The sequence below is a fragment of the Alosa sapidissima genome, chromosome 19 (assembly GCF_018492685.1).
Source record: "Alosa sapidissima isolate fAloSap1 chromosome 19, fAloSap1.pri, whole genome shotgun sequence".
Lineage (NCBI taxonomy): Eukaryota > Metazoa > Chordata > Actinopteri > Clupeiformes > Clupeidae > Alosa > Alosa sapidissima.
Window position 1 is genome coordinate 12979818 of NC_055975.1, and position 20243 is coordinate 13000060.

Genomic DNA, 20243 nt, shown 5'->3' on the forward strand with positions numbered 1-20243 from the left:
CAAATCAAATACAAATGACTGTGTATTATTAAAGGAGTGCAGTGAAAAAGGTGAATGCCAGGATGAGGCTGCTGTATTTGGTCTGTGTGTTCTGTGTTTGATACGCTTCCATATAAATGTAAATACTCATCTCTGTTTAAACAGTTGGGTCTATACAAAAAACTGCACTTTAAAGTGTTGCTGAGTAGAGTTGCTTACCAAGTGCTAAAATTCCACCACATGACATGTGAGCACATTCATTTTGCACATACACAAAACCACAGCCAGAGTGTTGTGACTCGCCCACCACCATAGTATGTTGACTCAAAGTTCAATAAATAGGACTTTAATTTTGTGCATACATTATTTACAATCTCAATGCAACACAGGCCTCTTCATACTCTGTTGCTGCAATCCACTGCACTATCCACAAAACTACCCTAGCTTTCATTTCAAGTAATGTACAAAGACAGACTGTGAACTGGAATGACAAAGAAATCAAACAGCACAATGCAAATAAATACTGTGTATTTAGAAAAAAAAGGTTGCTTAAAAAAGACAGACTCTTATAGCAATGATCTCACTGCAAATAGGTGAGTATATTAGTATACACAGGCCTATACAAAAGCAATCAGGCTACTTTTAAGACAATGTAATGTCCTGGGCATGAAACATCATCGAATAAGTCCATATATTTGGGTTACACATACTACATGGCTGTTGCATCAGAAGAGAGTCAGACTTGTTTGTCATGTGACGAGTTGTGTGTTGAATTTCACATTAAATACATTCACTTGAGGCAAAAGTCTGAGGGTTTGTTCAGTGCCTTCCGTCACGGGGTAAAACCTCACACCCCTCTGACAGTATAAGACAAAACATCAGAAGTAATTAGAGGGTACCTACACATGTCTGCACAGTTGGATACCGGAGTGCCAAAAATGCACCAAATTTCCCAGTGTTGCCTCATATCGCTTAAGTGTTTTTAAACATTTCTCATTTATCTTGCGTGCTTGTCTGTAAGTGACCTCGACTGTCAGATTATTATTTTTTTCCCCCCATTTTGTCTTATTTGAAACAAATCCCCCTGGTTAGTTCCTTTGAAAATACTCCCTCAGAACATTTGTTTCCATGATATGCGTGCAGTCTTTTCACATCTTGGCTTTCTACTCCGTCACGTGGAACGTCCACTTGAGAACAAAATCGTCTGCTGGGATGAAATCAGCGTTCACCGACTCTCACTCCTACGGCTGAGAAACTCCCGACTGGAAATCCCACGTTTCCGATCTCCCTCCTGCTTCAGCCAGACTGATTGAACTTGGGAGATAATTATGCCACCCTTGATAAAGCTGGCCCAGGTGCATTCAACTAATCGAGAGCAAAGAGAGGCCTGAAACGTGCAGCACAACAGGGTCCCAGGAGGTGAACTCTGAGGACACTAACAGAAACAAGACATACAGACTACTACTCTCCACACACGTGCTGCATCTGATATTAAACCTCTGCACTTTGGAGCAATGCTGCCTTTAACCTTCGCAAGAAGTTAAGGTATCCCGTACTAGGTTAGAGAGAGCCAGGGGACTGAGTATTCTTTGTTGTGGTGGTGGGGCATATGCTATTTTCAGGGAGTGACACAAGTGGTTCTGTAAACAAGCATCCACTGTTCCCTCCTATCTGCTTCAAACAATGGAGGCCCAGGGAGCCAGACAGAGACCGTTCCTGACACACAATGAGGATCAATAGTCATTTTCCCTCCGTGGACTTTGTTTAGGAACACACACTACATACAAAAACACAACATGGTAGATGTATTTCCTCCAACCAAATAAATAAACAATGAAATTACCAAAAAAAAAACTACGCTAGTGCTAAAATGTAGCAGCAAAAGGGACGATCTGTCCATTTCCACTCCAGTTGCTCCACCAGTTAGCCAGTCCTCTCAGTTCCAGGACCTCCCCTCATGACCTATAATGAGCTAGCAGAGACTCACTGTGGATTTACAGATAAGCCTCTCAAGAACTGTTCCATGATTTGTTCAGTAGATCTCTCTCCTCTCACTCTCTCTTTACCTCTATCCCTGTTCATCACTCTCTCCTACACACATTTGGGCACTCCCTCTCCCCTTATCTCTGTCTCTCTGTCCTTCAGATGTTCTCGAGGACGTCACAGGGCACAAAGCCTCTCTTTTTCCCACTGGTCACTCGGATGAAGCCGCTGCGCTCCTCCTCACTGCTCACACATATCTAGAAGATTCCACAGAAACAAAACAGAAAAGGTTAGAGTCACACATAGATCCAAAGTAAGACATCACTTTCAATGTGCATGTTCAAAGGACGAGTTCTTGACACATCATTTTTCTAATATCTACAGTCAAACTCATTCATATGATCATTGGGAACTACGTAGTTCCAAAAATATGCATATTATCTCCCAATTTTGAAAAGAATGAGAGAGAGAGAGAGAGAGAGAGAGAGAGAGAGAGAGAGAGATAGTGAGTGTGTGTGTGTGTGTGGTTTCACACACCTGTCCCTCCTTCAGAGTGATCTGGCCTTGTTCTTTGCAGCCGATAAACGTGCGGATACACCTGAACACTTGGTCTCCAGCCCTCACTTGCTGAGCAAAGGACGCTGGGAAGAATCCTATCCTGTCTTCAATCACTCCCTGCAGTAATACATAAAAGTTTAATCCTCTGATCTGGTCTAACAATCACCATCTTTGACTTGATGATGGATGGCAGTAAAGCCTCAAAGCCTCCCAATAAAATAAAAAAAGACATGATTCATTTCATTTTCACAAACAATTCCGTTACCTAGGGGTTCTTTTTAAAAATGAAACTTTAAATGGGCACTGACAGTTTTTAGACACAAGTCAACAGAACTCTTAAATATTCAGGGGTTTGTTAAAACGGAGAAGCCTGTTACCTTCCACCAATCATCGTTGGAGTCATCTGCCAGCACGATCCTGTCCCCAGGTCTGCAGAGAGGGGGGGGGGGGGGGGGAGTCATGATTAATGTGGGCTCACCCTCCCCAGAGCTGGCTGGTTTCAACAGTCAACTTCTTTCAGCTTCCTTTCCAATTCCAATTCTTTTCACTTTTCAATGCACTCAAACGCAAAGTACTCTCTAAACAAATGTGTAAAAGCTCTATGAAGAGCTTTCAAAGTTTTATGAAGACCTGTTACCATACTATTATTATTTGTGGTTTTGTGGTATTATTATTTGAGGCTCTAAAGACATATTGTGTGTGTTGACTTCTCACACTGTAATAAAGATGCTGTATTTTCAAAGAACCAGAATTGTGTTTAGTTTTCAGCTCCTCAAAATCAAAAAAAGTGCACTTGGCTCACATGGAAGTTCCTCTGAAATGAGCAGCACTCGTGGGCGCAAGCTGTCATGTTTCACGGCAAAAAAAAAAAAAAAAAAACACAATGAGGGAATGATTAAAAATGACAAATGGCGTGATTCCCCTGCTGTTTTCTTTCTCTTTTTCAAAAGGAACCTTGAAGCCTACCGTTGCATACAGTGTGTTTATGACAAAACTTGTAGGGGCAAGTTGATTGCAGATGCTCTCCTTGAACTGAGCCTCGCGTTGAGAAGTCAATGAATTTTAAATGAAGCGCCGAAGATTGGATTGTATTTTGGGAGTGCCACAGGAGATGACTGAAGTGTCTGGCAAATGACAAAGGGCTCTTGGGGCTCAGGATTACTCCTATTCTTGCACGTCCAGAGCTGATATAACAGCCACTGCATACTCTATATAATGCCTGAGGGGTTGTTGAGGGTTCTGTTGCACACTGTATGTGTGTGTGTGTGTGATGATGAGGCAATACTAACGCACAGTGGTGAGCTACAAATTGTTCAAAAACAATAGTGCCAGCTAGTGTCAAGAGATGTCAAACTAGAAAAGCGAGAATTTAAATGCAAATGTTGCAGCAAATGTTTGGATTTGCTGCAAATGTTTTCATCAGTTGAACTGAGCTATGAACAATAACCTACAAATCCTTAGGGTGAGAAATGTGTGCTATCCACTTGGGAATATATACAAAATATATATGAAATAGGCCATCACTCCTCTTGTAAAACCATTATCAAGAAAGGAAAAGGGCAGAAAATGAAACTCCCATGAATGCTGTAAGTTGGTCACTTTGCAAGGTCTGCACCCCCTGGTGGTTACTCTCGTTTTCCTTTTGCATTTATGACATTGGGGCAGCCGTGGCCTGCTGGTTAGCGCTTCGGACTTGTAACCGGAGGGTTGCCGGTTCGAACCCCGACCAGTAAGCAAGCACGGCTGAAGTGCCCTTGAGCAAGTGCACCTAACCCCTCACTGCTCCCCGTGTTCTTGCAGGCAGCTCACTGCGCCGGGTTTAGTGTGTGCTTCAACTCACTGTGTGTTCACTGTGTGCTGGGTTTCACTAATTCACGGATTGGGATAAATGCAGAGACCAAATTTCCCTCGTGCGGGATCAAAAGAGTATATATACTTACTTATACATATGCACGCAGACAGCAAATCTGGAGCAAGCAATTAATGTACTTACTGAATGGGATGCACAGATAATGCTCACCTCATGTCTAAGTCGTCCCCATCTTGTGGAGTGAATCTGTGCATGGCCACATAGGTGTTAAGCTGCAGGAGGTCCTTGCACTGTTGTGTCCTCACCTGCAATGCACAAACTGCATTATCATACTGAGCCACAAAGACAACTGGGTACATAAAGTTACAGTAGGATTTGTTATCTAGCATCTGTGCAGCATAATGCAAAGCATTTCTACAAACGTAGCATTCTGAGTTTTGGTTATTCAGCAGATTCTTTAATGCAAAATGGCCTGTGGAATAGTAGAGAGTAGTAGTGTGTACTAATTCTGTGAGCATTGTACTCTTGATGGGTAAAAGGGATGGGAAAACCAAAGACATTAGACCTGATGTGGAAGATTCCTTTTTGGGAGAATCTGAATATATTTGTGATACTGTATGTGTCTTGGTTCACAATGGTTGGTTTGCTGCCTTCTGAGAAATAACCGAAATGGTTCAGTTTTTGTTGTTTTATTTGTCATGAGATTAGACTGATCTGCATGTGTGGGAGAAAATATCCTTTGTTTCTTTCTGCTGCTTTTTCTGGGAAATCAAAGCCAAGGCAGCTCCTGTTATATCTGGGGATTCACGCTACAAAGACATAGAACGTACAGACAGACTTTTCCCCTTCATATTATGTGATAAAAAAGAGTGTGGTGACTGACTGAAAGTGATGCTTTCCTTCATGTGAATTTGCTACATTTCTGTGTCCTTGTCCATTTTTGTGTCTATTTTTTTAAGAGGGGGCACTCTGCACTCAGGCACTTTGGGTTTTGGGGCTACTAGGGCAGTGAAAACCAGGCTGTGACAAGTGGCCACTATGTATTCACAAAGGAGACTCGCCCCTTCCAAATACCAAACAGAAAACGACTTGTGACTTGTCTATTTTAGAGGATTATACAAGTCAACCAATCACAATGGCTGCATGCAAGGTGCCAAGCCATGGATCATGTGTTAAGGCTCCAGTTCACAATGACAAAACAATGCTTGCTATACCTCATCCAGGGAACTCAAGCACATTTGTCTGTGGGGCCTTGAGTACACACAAAAACCTCCAACAACAGAAACACCCTAACATATGAGAAAGTCGCAATAAAATGTTTCAATAGGCCAATACGAGAGCCCGGAACCAGACGTCCTAGTGCGATAAGGAAGCTTAGATTGGATCTGAATGACTGGGCCTTTTTTCTTTCTGTTTGTTCATCTGATTCCAGACACAGGCGGCTGCGGCAGGTGATCTCTTCCCAGGCCCATGTTTTATTCCTCTGCTCATTACCCTGTCCTGCTAACGTCCGTCGGGCTTGTTTTATGGAGCCGGCCGTCAGCTTAGACAAATGGGCTCCTCGCAGACGATGCTATGCGCCACCAGATAAGGGGAATTGGGGGAAATGCTTGTCACAGCGAGATGACGGGCAGAGACAGAGAGAGTAAGCGCAAGTGGTAGAGTCTTTATTTTTGCAAATGGGTATGTTGCAGTGTGGTGTGGTTTGAATTGCAAACCTGCAGCATTCCTTAAAACATTTTTATGTTTATGCACGATGTACAATGACATCGATAAACATTACATTAACAATAAAATTATTGGAAAAGTGGGGTGATGTGGTTACAGCATCCACTTTCGGGTCCAATGGGACTCAGTTTCGTGTCCGTCTCGGGTCATTTCCCAATCCCCACCCCATTTCTCTCTCCCACTCGTTTCCTGATGCTCTCTTGTAACTGTCCTGTAAAGGGATAAAAGCCCAAAAACTCAAAAACAAAAAGTAGGCCTACCAATATTATTAATACACTAAATAGAATTTACCAGAATAATAACAATAACCAAACACATACAAACTGTGACTCTAAAGAAAAATGAATTAGTTAGAAAGAAGGTGAATAGAAGTCTTCAGACCATTTTTAAAGATCTCAAATCTATAACTAAACAAAGAACATAAAGTATGTCATTCCAATGAGGAATCACAGAACATAAGAGTCTTGACTTTGACCTATTCAAATACATCATGCCAATCTCAGTGTAACTGAAGTGAGCCTTATTAAAGGGACACCAGGCAACGTTTTCGTGTTAATTAATCATCTTCGTAAGTCGGTATATGGTTAAATGACTCATTACGGGGCGAATGAAGGCTGTCTTGCCCGTCCCTACTGCCTGTAGGAAGAATATCCCACTTGCAAGTTCGGTATATTCTACCCGACGACCTTCAGTCTCACAAAATCTCAGACATCGCGAGAAGCAGGATCAGTTTACATCCTGCATCCCCAGCACAGAGGCAGGCTAACGAAATGCTAGCGATTGTTGCAAACGTGTGTATAATGGCAGAGCCGGCGAATAAGCAGCGAAAACCCTTGACGGAAGATGCAAAGAAAAGGAAAAGAGATTCTGGGAAAGACTCTGAGGAAGACGCATGAAGCATCGAAACGTTAGTCCCTTTTGTGCACCTTAATTAAAGTTTATAGCTACTACATCTGCGCTGCTCCGATTTTTTACTTTTAGTATATCTACACGGTCCGCTCTTCGTCTGATGCACCAGATGTAATGCTGCAGAAGCGCGGTGGATCCACTCTTTTGTGAAAAGGAAAAGAGCTTCAGACCGAGCGAGGGCTCGCACACGTATCGACACGTACAGACGGTAGGGGGAGCTTCATAGAGAAAAAGCATCAGGCTTGCCTGGTATCCCTTTAAGACAATACAAATTGTATGGTTAGGCTACTCTACCCCTGAGCCCAAAACCTAACCTGATTAAATATTTCAAGAGGGAAAACACCTTTTGAGGGAATTTTCATTGTAGAAAGAAGCACAACTAACGGGAGAACGAACAATACAAAAAAATCAAACAAATGCTTGGCCTGGAGTTGTGAAAACTGTAGTTGTCTGTGATCTATCCATGAAGTCTGCAGTGCACCCAAATGCAGAGGAGACCATTGCAGAGGAGTCAGAGGAGAACAAGGGAAACAACAGATTCATCTTGAGAGGCAATACATATTTGCATGTACCACAAGCATAGCCAGAGGTATGTGGGCTTTTTTGGGGGATGATCGAGTTCTCAAATGCTGGGAAATTCAGGGCCTGTGGAGTCTCGCCAAGTTCAGGCCTTCTATGAACACACCAAACAACCTGGCACAAGATCAGTTCTCAGACTTCCAAGAGAGACAGAACAGAGTGGAGGAGAGGACTGCACTAGTACCCACCGGACCATCCTAAAAAGCTCTGACCCAGGAGTAGAGTGGAGTAGAGTAAAAGTCCCCACAGGACCATCCCAAATAGAAATGACCCAAGAACGTGACATGCCAAATGGAGGTCAACTTATGAAGGAAATCCTTATGAAGATACTGATTCAAAATCAGATATATCTTTCCCGGTTATGAACTCATGCCTGAGTAGTCTACAGTTGCACAACTTATGCGCTATACTTTGTAGAATCCTCCAAATGATTTTATGAGCAATCATGACTTTATGCTCTGCGCAAATATTCCTGTCGTTCTCCATTGCTCTGTTTTCCGCGACTACAATGTCAACATTCAAGCTATTTTGTCAAATCGGCAAATATTCAGACAGCCATTCCTGCCTGCCAAACAATTTTGCATCTACACCGCAAATTAAAGAACATTAGACGACTCTTTCAAATGGCTATGCCAGATGGACGATGGGAAATATGCTGACAGCTCTACTGAAGCTCAAATGAACATTTAATTTAATGGAGACAACACACATTAGCACTCTCTTTCTGTCCAAGATTACTTTAGCCCATATTCAAGTTATTAATATTATGGTTTTTATAATTTGTACTTTCAGGAGTTGTCTGCTGGACTAGTCCACAGTTTGGCCAAGGCCGTACATGTGTGTGGTCTTGAGAGTGATGTCCAGAAGTGCACAAGGGGACCATTTCAGAGACAGGGCGTCACGGGGGAGCTGTTGCTTGCGACCTTGTAAAGCTCACACTGAAAGCCCAGTGCTGGTATTTATGCCTCGGTGTCCACTCCTCCGCTCCACACCACAAGCCACAAGGCAAGCCATCCCAGCTCTTCTCTTAAGCTATACTTCACTCCTTATGTTTTCCACGTGTTTTGGGGTTTACTCGTTCTTAGGCTTGCTCAATGTGCTAAATGAGGGTACATTCATGTGGTGTCAGTGGGATTTTGCTGAACATCGTAGGAAATGACCACATCTGTTTTTCATATCTAATCCAGTGGGATTTAAACACACTGGAATGGTACACAATGGCAAAATATCAGTGTGGAATCGTAATGACAGACAAACATAATTGGAGTGTTCCGGTAAAGTGATGTTAGAGACAATAAAGTGTGCCTGAAATATAACTTAAAAATCACATGGACAAATCTTAATTTCCACTTGTCCTCTTTAGTGTGGCTCTCGCTTCCTATCCTCTCATTGACCTTTCTATTTCTCTATGACTTGAAAACTGGAAATGTAATGGATGGATTTCAACCCAGATCCCAGAACTAATACATTCTCCTTATGGCTTCTCCTCTGATTATCCGATGTTTTTTTGTCTCCTCCATGAACTCACTCAAACTTGTTTAGATGTAAGTGGCCTCTGTACACATATGGCTGGCTCTGTCCTTAGTCTCACACCCCTCCCAAGAGGTCCCCATCTAGTGTTCCTCTTTCATTTGGAAAGAGCCTGTTGAACACATCAGATCTTTTTTCCCAAGAGGTTTTCTGGTGATTCCAGCCATGGGAATGTTCTAAGGATCCTTACCGGTGAGCTGTCTGCCTTCCGGTCGGCTGCGTGGAAAGACTCTGTTCCATTCTCCAGGGCCAAGAACACTGTAAACGGCAATAAAAATTGCATCATGTCTTTAAACTGCAGACTGGTGAGTGGTACGGCTGTTTCTGATTTCTCTCCTAACAATAATATCCTGAGGTAAACTGGACAACAGGATGTACTTCAAAGACAGAAAAGCTTGCATGAGGTGTGATAGAGGTTTATAGTCAAAAGGCAAGTTTGCAACAGAATTGACCTTGAACCAGATTAGCTTACTAAAATATATGTGCACATCCCGTCTTATAATGATTGATGTCATCAATATAATTTGCTTACTCAAAATGTTCATATGTTTTCTACATGCTTTCTAGAATTAATTAGAATAGAATATTCTCATATCACAGAATATCTATAAATAAATATCTCCTGTCACTGTCCTGTCACTCTCCTGAGGTGAATTAAATGGTGTATGCACCGTTGTCACTGTGTTTCCTGGTGAGCTCTGCTCTGCTGCTGCGGGATGCCACCTCCTCCGGTACCTGAGCCAGGTCTCCACTGCTCTGGGAATGTTCAATACATCAACATTCAATACAGACTCTCTGCAGACACCATTTAATTTATACTGTAAATTATGTAGTCAACATTAAACACATGCATTATGTCATAAACATTAAATATACTTTATGTTGTCAAAATATCTGATAGGTCCTTTCTTCCACAATACATTGATTTTACCAGTACTTTGATTTTAACTTTCTTTCTTTTTTTCTTTCTTTCTTTCTTTCTTTCTTTCAGAGAGCAAAAAGTGAGAGGGGGCCAGAGAAGAGAGAGAGAGAGAGAGAGAGAGAGAGAGAGAGAGAGAGAGTGTGTGAAGGAGACAGAAAACCTCCACACAGATCTTCTTAGCAGGACTTCTGGACACCACACTGAGCACCATGAATGATTTAGAGCCACCAAGTTTCCTGAGCGAGCCAAACAATGACACTTGATAAACCACAAATGGCTTCTCTTCCCGATCAACTGAAGGCAACAGGCACTGGATATCAAAAGAAGCATACGAGCAGCTTGTTTATGTCTCTCGTACTGTTTATTGGTGTTATCTGCTTCCTGTGAAGCTTCAGACCTGCAGCATTTTTATGTTTCATGTGCCCACAGACCTCCATGTGCACTGTCTTCATTGCTCCCTCTGGTTTCTGTCCTTTATTGGTCACATTTGTGCTGTGGTGAACAGTGATATCTGCTGTATGCCATCTGCCATGTCTGGACCTGATTTTAATTGCTGGGAGAGCAGACCGTTCAGGATGGCACTATTTCATACACAAGATAAGCAAGTTTAAAAGACTTGGACAGAGAAAAGAAAATGAGCACATTCTAATTCTTGTCTCTGAGCACGACAGTCCCCAAGTGGGTCAGTACTACTGTGCGTGGTGTTTGTATAGCATTTTCATCTGTCATTGTAAACAGCTCATTTGCGCTGGTTTGTTTACTCAAGTTGATGAAAAGCATCCTCACCACACGAGTCAAATCTTCTACTTCCTTCACTGAGTTTGCCTTCTTTGTCAGCCGTGCTTTAAAATGGTCAATGACTAGTTAGAACTGCATCAGTCAGCTGATCAATAGGTGCTCTCTGTGTATTTATTTCCAATTATGCTCTTCATATTTCGTATTTTTCAAATGTGTCACGGCACATGGGTAGGGTTTCACATTTTAAGAGCTGTGTGTCTTTGGCACAGAGAAATCAATCTTCCCTCAAGCAAAGAGGCTGCTCTTGGCTGTCAGCAGCATCCACATTCAATTCTGCCACGGGCCTGCCTTTCCAGTGACTTATGGACACGTGATTAATTATGCCCTGCAAATCTCCACTTTCTCTGACGGATATTTCCTCTATCCATTCATCAATCCTCGGCCTCCCAAGGCTCCATGCCAAGACCATTCCCTATCTCTACTTCTTTCTCTCTCTCTATGTCCCTCTCTCTCTTTCTCTTTCTCCCTTTCTCTCTCTCTCTTTCTTTCTCTCTCTCTCTCTCTTACACATACACACTCACCTGTTTCTATAAACGCACAAACACATGCACACTCACAAACACCACAAATCTGTCAGCTGATGAGAGGAAAGAGCCCTCCTTTGTGACACCAGAGCTATTTACTGTAAATGGGAACTCTCAATGCCCCTCAGTACGGCCGTGACATTCGAAAACAAGCCTGTCACAAATTGAAAACTCCCGAGGCCTGCCTGTGACCATCACAGTTTCAAATCGATGGCTGCTCGCTTACTGAGTGTCTGTGTGGGGACTCGGAACCACTGGTCCGCTTGGCTCTCTGGGCCAGAGATGTCCCAAAGCGCAGGGCCTCATACACCGGGTCCACTTTACTGCCACAGGCTGCCATGAGAGAGAGAGAGAGAGAGAGAGAGAGAGAGAGAGAGAGAGAGAGCAGAACAAAACAGTCCGGTTAGCAGTTAGTTCAGTGCAAGAGAGACAGAGAGAGAGAGAGAGAGCTGTGAGAGTAGGCACGCCCCCTGGTCCAATGGTGTCGTGATGGCTGAATACCCACTTACTCACCAATAGGCATGACCTCTTTGATGCAGCCAAACTGCCCCTGAATGAGAAGAGGGGAGCTGTAGTAGCGCCGGAAGCCCTTTGGCTGGAGAGAGAGAGAGAGAGAGAGAGAGAGAGAGAGAGAGAGTTGGATGAGAGGAAAAGTGACAGAGGATCAATAACACAATGGGAGATGCCCTCTTCATCTGCGTGTTAAAGGGAAAGAGCAGCATGAGCTCCTTTATGTTGATGAGTCTATATAAAATCACAAGGACAATGTCGAACTCACTTATGCTCCTTCCAGTGCAGCGTTTTAACCCCACTAACTTCAGGAATGCTCACTTTTCCCGGCATATCTCTATAATCTGATTCTTCTAACTTATACTCTACCTCTGTATTGTATTGTTGACATATTGTACATTTCAAATATGGTGTCCCAGAAAGAGCATCACATTAAATGAGTTTCTAGTAATGTTTACTACGAGCACACAAGGGTTCGCATTCAGACAAAGAGCACTAATACAAAGGCAACTTTTAATAGACATTAAAGGTAGAGTCATCCATTAAGGCGTAAGGTCTCCCACATTTTCAATATTACTTTCACATGGTGAATGTATGACTAAAATTAAGAGACACTCTTCTGGGGATCTCAGTTGGTTGCAAATGCTGTTCATTATGCATCTTAATTAATCAAATGAAAAGCAGCTGTAAAATAAATAATAAAACTGCTCAACAGGCTAAGCTAAATATAGGGTCTTCTGTCAAAGTCGCAGTATTGCAATAATTAGCATTACGGTTTTGTTTATGTTTGGCTTAGTTAATGGAGAGAGCTGAGCAATCAGCATCACTAATCTGTTTTGATTAATATTTCATTGGCGGCCTCCAAATGAAGAGGGCCAAAATAAGCCACACTCCAGGTGGAGAAGTACCTCTTGAGTCTTGCACAATGTCACATTTTACATGCAAGTTCATTCAGGGAAAAGGTTAAACAAGGCATATTTATTCATGGGTGCATCTGGTTGCTTGGAATACACAGACCCCTCCGAGCATGGATTCGATCTTGTTCCTTTGTGTCCACTCTAGGCCATTATAAACATCTCACGGCCACTGTAAACTGCAGGACATTAGGGTTACAACAGCTGACGTCCAGTACTATGAGACAGGGTAGGAAACTTTTTGACATTGTTTGTCTGACACCACTCCCTCTTAGTGTGCAGAGTTGTACTGTCCCACTCAGAAAGGGGGGCTCGTTCTGCCCACGGCCCGCTGCCAAGCAGAACTTTCTGGGACTGGGAAACCATACAAGGCCCTGTGGAGGCCCACTGAAATAAAGGTCTACTGAGAAAGAACATACCGCACAGCTTGTTTGTTGTGACTCCGTCCGAGTAGAATTTATTACTATAGAAATATTCGCCATGTTTTAATGTCAGCTGACCTTCCCTAATATTGCTTTTCAAGCCCATTCAGACTAATAGGTGATGGATTGAACGGCAAATGCTTTCAGAGCCACTAATAATATGGATGTCTGGTTTATACAAAACTTAGGGAAATGTTGGAAAGTTTTGTAACATAGTGATCCATGCCAAAGGGAAAAAGCAGACTCAAAAATAAACGGCTAGCGAGCTAAGAGAAAGTCTAAATTATCACAGGGGTCCAAGGGGAATACTTCTCTTTTAACGCTCGACCCTGCGACCCCATTTTCCACTCCTGAAAGACGAGAGTGTCCCTGAAAGGCTCATCTTCGGGTGCCGACTCCAGTCATGGAAAAATCGGAGGGAGACAGGAAGAGACTTTCTTTAAACATCCTGTTTTGCCCACACATACACACAAACACTCACAAAACGGAAGAAGCGCACGCAATCTGAACCTCCTCTGCATATGGAGCATTTGGCCCACTGGGCAATACTCTGCCATTCCCAAGACAGACTCTCTCTCACACACACACACACTCGCACACACACACACACACACACACACACACACACACACACACACACACACACACACACACAGACACACAAACACACATCTGTGAAGGGAGGAGCTGTGATGGGAACACTTGACTGTGTGCACATGACAAGAGGGACTCAATTTGTTCCCCCTCCTCACCCCCCCCCCCCCCAAACCTCCACCCAGCCTATCCACTGCCACCCCTACACCCGCCCCTCCTTGTGTGGGTTGTGTGAAGACCCCGGTGCTGTCGTGACTGCCAGTCCCCCTCTCCCCCCCTCTTCCAAAGCCACCCACCCACCCCTTGCTCACCCCCAGGTGGCAGTGGTGGAAGACGGAGAAGTGACGCCTGTATCTCGGCAGCGTTTTGACATCATTCCCCTGCCCACCGTGCCTCCTGATTAAAATGCGTGCTCACTCTCACACTCACACTCCCCGCGCACAGACGGAGGGGAAAGAGTGATGAATCACACCAAGGGACGCGCGCATGCGATGCCTCGGCGAATGCCTCAAAAATAACCAGTTGGAAAAACTGACTCAGGGCCACTACCAATCAGATGAGCAAGAGAGGTAGGGAGTGATAGAGTGAGAGGAGAGAGAAAGACAGAGAGAGAGACAGAGAGAGAAGGAGAAAGAGTGAGAGGGATTCCCCTTAAAAATGATCTGGATGGAGACCCACCTTGTATGGGTATCAAATTTAACCTGCTCCACCATGCTGGCTTACCATACATGTTACTGACGGATGATCATTTTAGACACCACTTTCTATTTCTGAGAGTGTGTCATAGGGATGACATTTAGACTTACACAATAATGATAATTTCAGTGTTCATGATTTATAAGATAAAATCATTACATAAAACTGTATGAATCATATAACAGAAATTATAATATAAATTGCATAAATTGATTCCTCCTACAAAACCTAGGGATGTAATTCCAGACAAAACTCTCATAGCATAAAAAAATTTCAGATTCAAATTCTACAAATTCAGACACACAACTGACATATTCACACCAGCCTTACCAGTTTCCCCATGCATCTCTGCAGTCCAACCCCATGCACACATTTGTGGTGGATGCTCATCTTGCAGGCTTTGCAGCGTAGGCCATACTTGGCAGTGGTCCCTGTGAATGACACAACACGCAGAGGAGACTTGATGAGGCACATCAGCTGACAGTCAGTCGGTCTCAGTCTAGGGATTCTCCCGTTTGTTCCTGGCACCTGTCTGAGTCTGTCGCGCTGTGCTCTGTAATGTGTGGGATGCACCAACACACTTTACTACCTGCAAGGGAGATTAAAGGTGTGTGTGTATGTGCATGTGTGTGTGTGTGTGTGTGGGGGGGGGGGTTGTACACACAAATAAAACTGCCTGGCACAGATCACTGTCAAGTGGAAACTGAGATGGCTGCAGACATGTTGTGTGTGTTGTTTGATATTAGTCTTCGAGAACAGAGGGACATTCACCTTGAGATAGGGGAGGACATCAGGACATCAAGCCTCAGGTAATTACATCAAATATGGCAGGAGAAAAGGGCAGAAGAGTTCCCTTCCTCTTTACATTACATTACATTACATTACATGTGGCTGACACATTTTTAACCAAAGTGACTAACAACATGGTAAACAGTTTAAGTTTTAAGGCAATTCTCTCAACAATTTTAGGACAATTTTAGAGGTAGAGTACAGTAAGAATAAGTGCATCAGTGAGTGCTGTTTTTAAACAGTTTAGTGTCAGTTCAAGACAGCTGGTAAGTGCTAGGATCAGCAAGACTAGTTGTAAGTAGTGCTATGAGAGGAGATGTTCTCTGAAGAGCTGGGTCTTCAGGAGTTTTTTAAAAATGGAGAGGGATGTCCCTGCCCTTGTAGGAACTGGCAGTGCATTCCACCAACGAGGAACAACAGATGATAAAAGTTTGGATTGAGCGTACCGGTGGCAGAGCTAGATGTCGTTCGTCTGAGGAGCGTAACGGTCTGGAGGTAGCGTATGTCTGTATGACTCTATGAGGGCATTCAAGTAGGTGGGAGCAGAACCGGAGACTACTTTGTAGGCAAGCGTTAGAGCCTTGAATTTGATGCCAGTGCCATAGGTAGCCAGTGTAGCTGGATGAGCAGCGGGGTAACATGTGCCCTTTTAGGTTGGTTGTAGACCAGGCACGCCACCGCGTTCTGGATTATCTAAAGGGGTTTCACTGTGCAGGCTGGGAGACCTGTCAGGAGGGCGTCGCAGTAGTCAAGTCGTGAGATGACCATTGCCTAAACCAGGAGTTGGGTAGCAGAGTCAAGTAAGTCCTGATTTTCCGTATGTTGTAGAGTGCGAAACGGCACGACCGGGCATTTGAGGCAACATGATCTGAGAAGGTTAGTTGGTTGTCGAGAACAACTCCTAGATTTCTTGCAGCCCTGGTAGGTGAAACAGACAGGGAGTCAAATTTGATGTTGTCATGGTGTATGGTAGGTTTAGCTGGGAGGACCAGCAGTTCAGTTTTTGAGAGGTTCAGCTGGAGGTGATGTGCTTTCATCCATGTAGCTATGTCTGAGAGGCAATCCGAGATCTGTGCTGAGACCAAGGGGTCATCAGGTGGAAAGGACAGATAGAGCTGTGTGTCGTCTGCATAGCAGTGGTATGAGAAGCCATGTGAACGGATAATCTGTCCCAAGGAGGTGGTGTAGATAGCAAAGAGAAGGGGGCCCAGCACTGAGCCCTGGGGGATACAAGCCATGATACGTTAAACAAGCGTCCTGTGAGGTAGGATTCAAACCAGGAGAGAGCAGAGCCGGAGATTCCCATGTTAGAGAGTATAGAGAGAAGGATGCAGTGATTAACCGTGTCAAAGGCAGCCGATAAGTAAAGCAGAATGAGTACTGATAAAGAGCGGCCGTCCTCTTCCCTTTCCCTCCACTTCCAACTTCCAACTTCTGTCCTCTTAAACCGAATTAGCAGCAGCGCCACTTCATCCAATCTGCATCTGCCCTGAGAAGCTTTAATGGACTTTCTCTCACCTCCAAAAGCGCTCTACTTTTTTCCCTCTCTACCTCTTTAACCATCCACACACACACACACACACACACACACACACACACACACACACACACACTCAGTCTCCTTCAATCTTGCTGTCCCTTGCATGCATCAGAGACATTTGAGTAAATGAAGATGAATTGACATTAATTAGTTTCAGAAATGACAGAGCTGAGCAAGAGGGGGGGGAGAGTCTCCTTCTTGTTTGCTTGCCACTCACACTGAGGTTGTGTGTGCGTGACTCAATGTGTGTGTGTGTGTGTGTGTGTGTGTGTGTGTGTGTGTGTGTGTGTCAAGGGGGGCATGAGCTTATGCTAATTATGGCATTAACTCTGAACTGTGCCCTCTTTACGACTCTCTGTGGAAAATTAATGGGGGTTGAAGGGGTTAATTTATCGACTGGCCCTGACACAACAGTCTATAAAGTAGAATGAGGGCTTCCCTCTCACGACATTAGGACATTATATGGCTGTAAATCTGAGTAATAACATTTGCAGGTAAAGGGCAGGGTTGCTCGCTGTTCCATTCTCTTTGGCCGGCAACTTTATGTCGTGCTCCACCACGCTCGACTGCGTGATTGGGTCACACATCGGTGCCTTCCAGCTCATAGCGTGTGTCTGGCTGCAGTGAGTATGGGGGGGGGGGGGGGGCCCACTCCCCAGACTTCAGCCCCGTTCTCATTTGTCCTCATCCGTTGGAACTGTTTGCCCCGAGCACCTAATGAATTAATCAATGCTCACGTGCCATGCTCGTGCTCTACATCTCACCAGCGAGCGGGTCCGAAAAATGACTTTATTGATCTTTTATGCATCTTCAGAGATTTTCTAACCAAGAAAAGAGTGCATTTAATATCTGAGCGAGCTGGACTGTCAATGTGGGGCCTATAATGTGGTGAAGTAGTACTGAAAAATAGGATAGTGAGTCACAGCAACATGAGTCCAATCTGAGTCCAGTAAACAGACTGGAGCAGCACACACTGCTGCACATGTCTTAGCAGCACACACAAACACACACACACACACCGCTGCACATGTCTTAGCAGCACACACAAACACACACACACACACACACACACACACACACACACCGCTACACATGTCTAAGCAGCACCATAGTCCACACACACACACACAAAATCACACTCACACATACACACACATACACACACACACACACACACACACACACACACACACACACACACACACACACACACACACACACCGCTGCACATGTCTAAGCAACACCATAGTCCAGGTGTGGATTTGGTTCATTCGCAATCCTTCAGGTAGGACGAAACACACACTACACTAAACAAACAAATATCACTTTACAGGAGAGGAATTCACCACTGAATGACAGACTAGGGCTAGCCCTCTCGCTAAACAGAGATGTGATCCTTTGCTCTTAAACTTTAACAGCATAGTCTTGGACAAATTTGTGGCAGCCCCATTTTCATGTTTGTACCATTCAGAAAAAATTTAGGATCATATATCATGAAATAAATATACAATATAATATATTCAGATGATAGCAGTTCTACACCCACTGTATCCACTTTCAATAATTTATTATTATGCACATATTATTACAAATTTGACTTAAGTTCCTGTATGTAAGGTTTTTAGATGTAAATGCATAACTATACTATGTCACGATTTCACTAACATGTAATGCACATGTCATTAACCATGGTAATCACTTTAGGGGTAATAGTCAGCAATATTTGAATATACACAAACCCTAACCCTAACATGAGACAGAGGTGCTTTTCAAACCTGGTCTTTCAAGCAGAATATGTTCAATTTCACAGCTCTTCAGTTTCTGGGGATACTGACCTGAAAGCAAAGTTCTGCACCATGCACTGTGTCGTGAGTTACATGAGTCATCTTGGAGCCTCTCCTGCCCAAGCTCAAGTAATCAGGAAATGAACTTGGAAACCCAAGAAAGGTAATTATGTACCTGGAAGGCACCACAGCAATAACCCAACTCCAACCAACAGCCTGTCTTGCACACGACAAAAGGTAAATGAATCTACATGTTGAGATTTGGGTCAGGTGATGTTTAGTCACCATTTACCGCTTCAGTTAGTGGTGGAGATTTAGGCTCAGAACACGTGTGGGCTGAAGCTGAACAAGCCATGGACCTGCAACCCACAGTTCGTGCCATTGCTGTTTAAACAGAATATATTTCAAAGCAGAAGGTAATTTGATAGTGAGGTGAGAAGAAAAAAACTATTTCTTGGCCAAGATTTAAGAATGTCATCTTCTTTAAGCATTCCCAAACAAAACTGGCAAACTGCACAGTCAGTTGTATCTATTGGCAGTTTGGTATACTTGTCATGTAGTATAAAACTTTCTCCTTTGTGTACTAAGTCTGCTCACAAGCAGCCTGAAGGAAATCTATGAGAGTCCCTTTATAATAGGGAACTTAGGAAGACTTATGCATCCCAAAATAGAAATGGCTGTAAACAAACCAGAGCTTTTGGGTATCTGGGCAAAGTCACATCAGATACAGCCAAGATAAGGCCATCTATATTAGTATTTTTCTTCAAATGAAGTTAGAGAACATTCTGGCTTGAAACAGACTTCTGGGGGTGCTGCTTGGTGGAGGAGCGAAGCCGTACAGGCTTGAAGAGGAAGGATGGCTGCGGCCGGTCGCTCTCAGGGCCGTTTAGGCTACTCCCTCGGCCGCATTGCCCCAACTGCCCATTTTTCATTTGCGCCACAGTAATGGCCTGGACCAGCGCCAAGCAACAACCTCCCTTCAGTCTCTCTTCTCCCTTTACTTCCTATCTCCCTCTCTCTCTCTCTCTCTCTAGCTGTCTTTCTCTTTCTCACTATGGCGAGCATCGATTCAGTGGTGCCCTCTTCCCTGACTTCGGGTCTTTCATTTCCCGTTAGGATGACTTTCGCCCCATCTGCTAACTTACACCCCCCCCCAGCATCCAAAGACTTCAAAGGAGCAGGCTCCTGCCAGTTGTTGGCAGCTACCTTCATCTTGTCGGAGATCTGCGCTAATAGGAGCTTCGCTGGTTAGTAATTAAACAAGAATGGAACGAGGTGCCTGCAGGTTTGAGCCTGAAATGAGATGCTGCATGTGACCTATCTTTGATTATCTTTCACTGATTGCTTAAGAGTTGTTGACGTTAAACTACTTCCTAGGACTGGTTTTGTCTTTCACATCTCTGCCTCTGAGGAATAGTCCTAAGTATTCTAAGGAGAAACACCACACACATACACATACACACACACACACACACACTCTTCTTTCCCTTAAGCCATTTCAGACACTTCCTAATACACTGATAAATCAAGGTGTTTGTCCACAATCAAATCACCACATCCAGAGTATTACTCAACGTTACAATAACAAATTTGAGGGTGGACGAGGATTTATAACCTGTTTTTGGCCTCATAAATTACCCTCCCTCGATGTTAGACGCCCACAGTGCCCCTGTT

The 20243-nt window shown here is 43.9% G+C and overlaps 1 protein-coding gene across 3 annotated transcripts in view; it reads right to left on the minus strand.

The window, feature by feature from the left end:
- Positions 1 to 309: 309 nt before the first annotated feature.
- The window catches only part of stac (SH3 and cysteine rich domain), a 27607-nt gene continuing 7673 nt past the window's right edge, over positions 310 to 20243 (minus strand). For all 3 annotated transcript variants that reach the window (XM_042072233.1, XM_042072232.1, XM_042072234.1), the window contains 9 exons: positions 14787 to 14887; positions 11834 to 11915; positions 11547 to 11653; positions 9748 to 9832; positions 9267 to 9334; positions 4541 to 4635; positions 2898 to 2949; positions 2500 to 2637; positions 310 to 2219 (listed from right to left, as the gene is read on the minus strand). In XM_042072233.1, coding sequence (XP_041928167.1) covers positions 2121 to 2219; positions 2500 to 2637; positions 2898 to 2949; positions 4541 to 4635; positions 9267 to 9334; positions 9748 to 9832; positions 11547 to 11653; positions 11834 to 11915; positions 14787 to 14887 — 827 coding nt within the window. In that variant the 3' untranslated portion in view covers positions 310 to 2120. The remainder of the gene's footprint in view (positions 2220 to 2499; positions 2638 to 2897; positions 2950 to 4540; positions 4636 to 9266; positions 9335 to 9747; positions 9833 to 11546; positions 11654 to 11833; positions 11916 to 14786; positions 14888 to 20243) is intronic.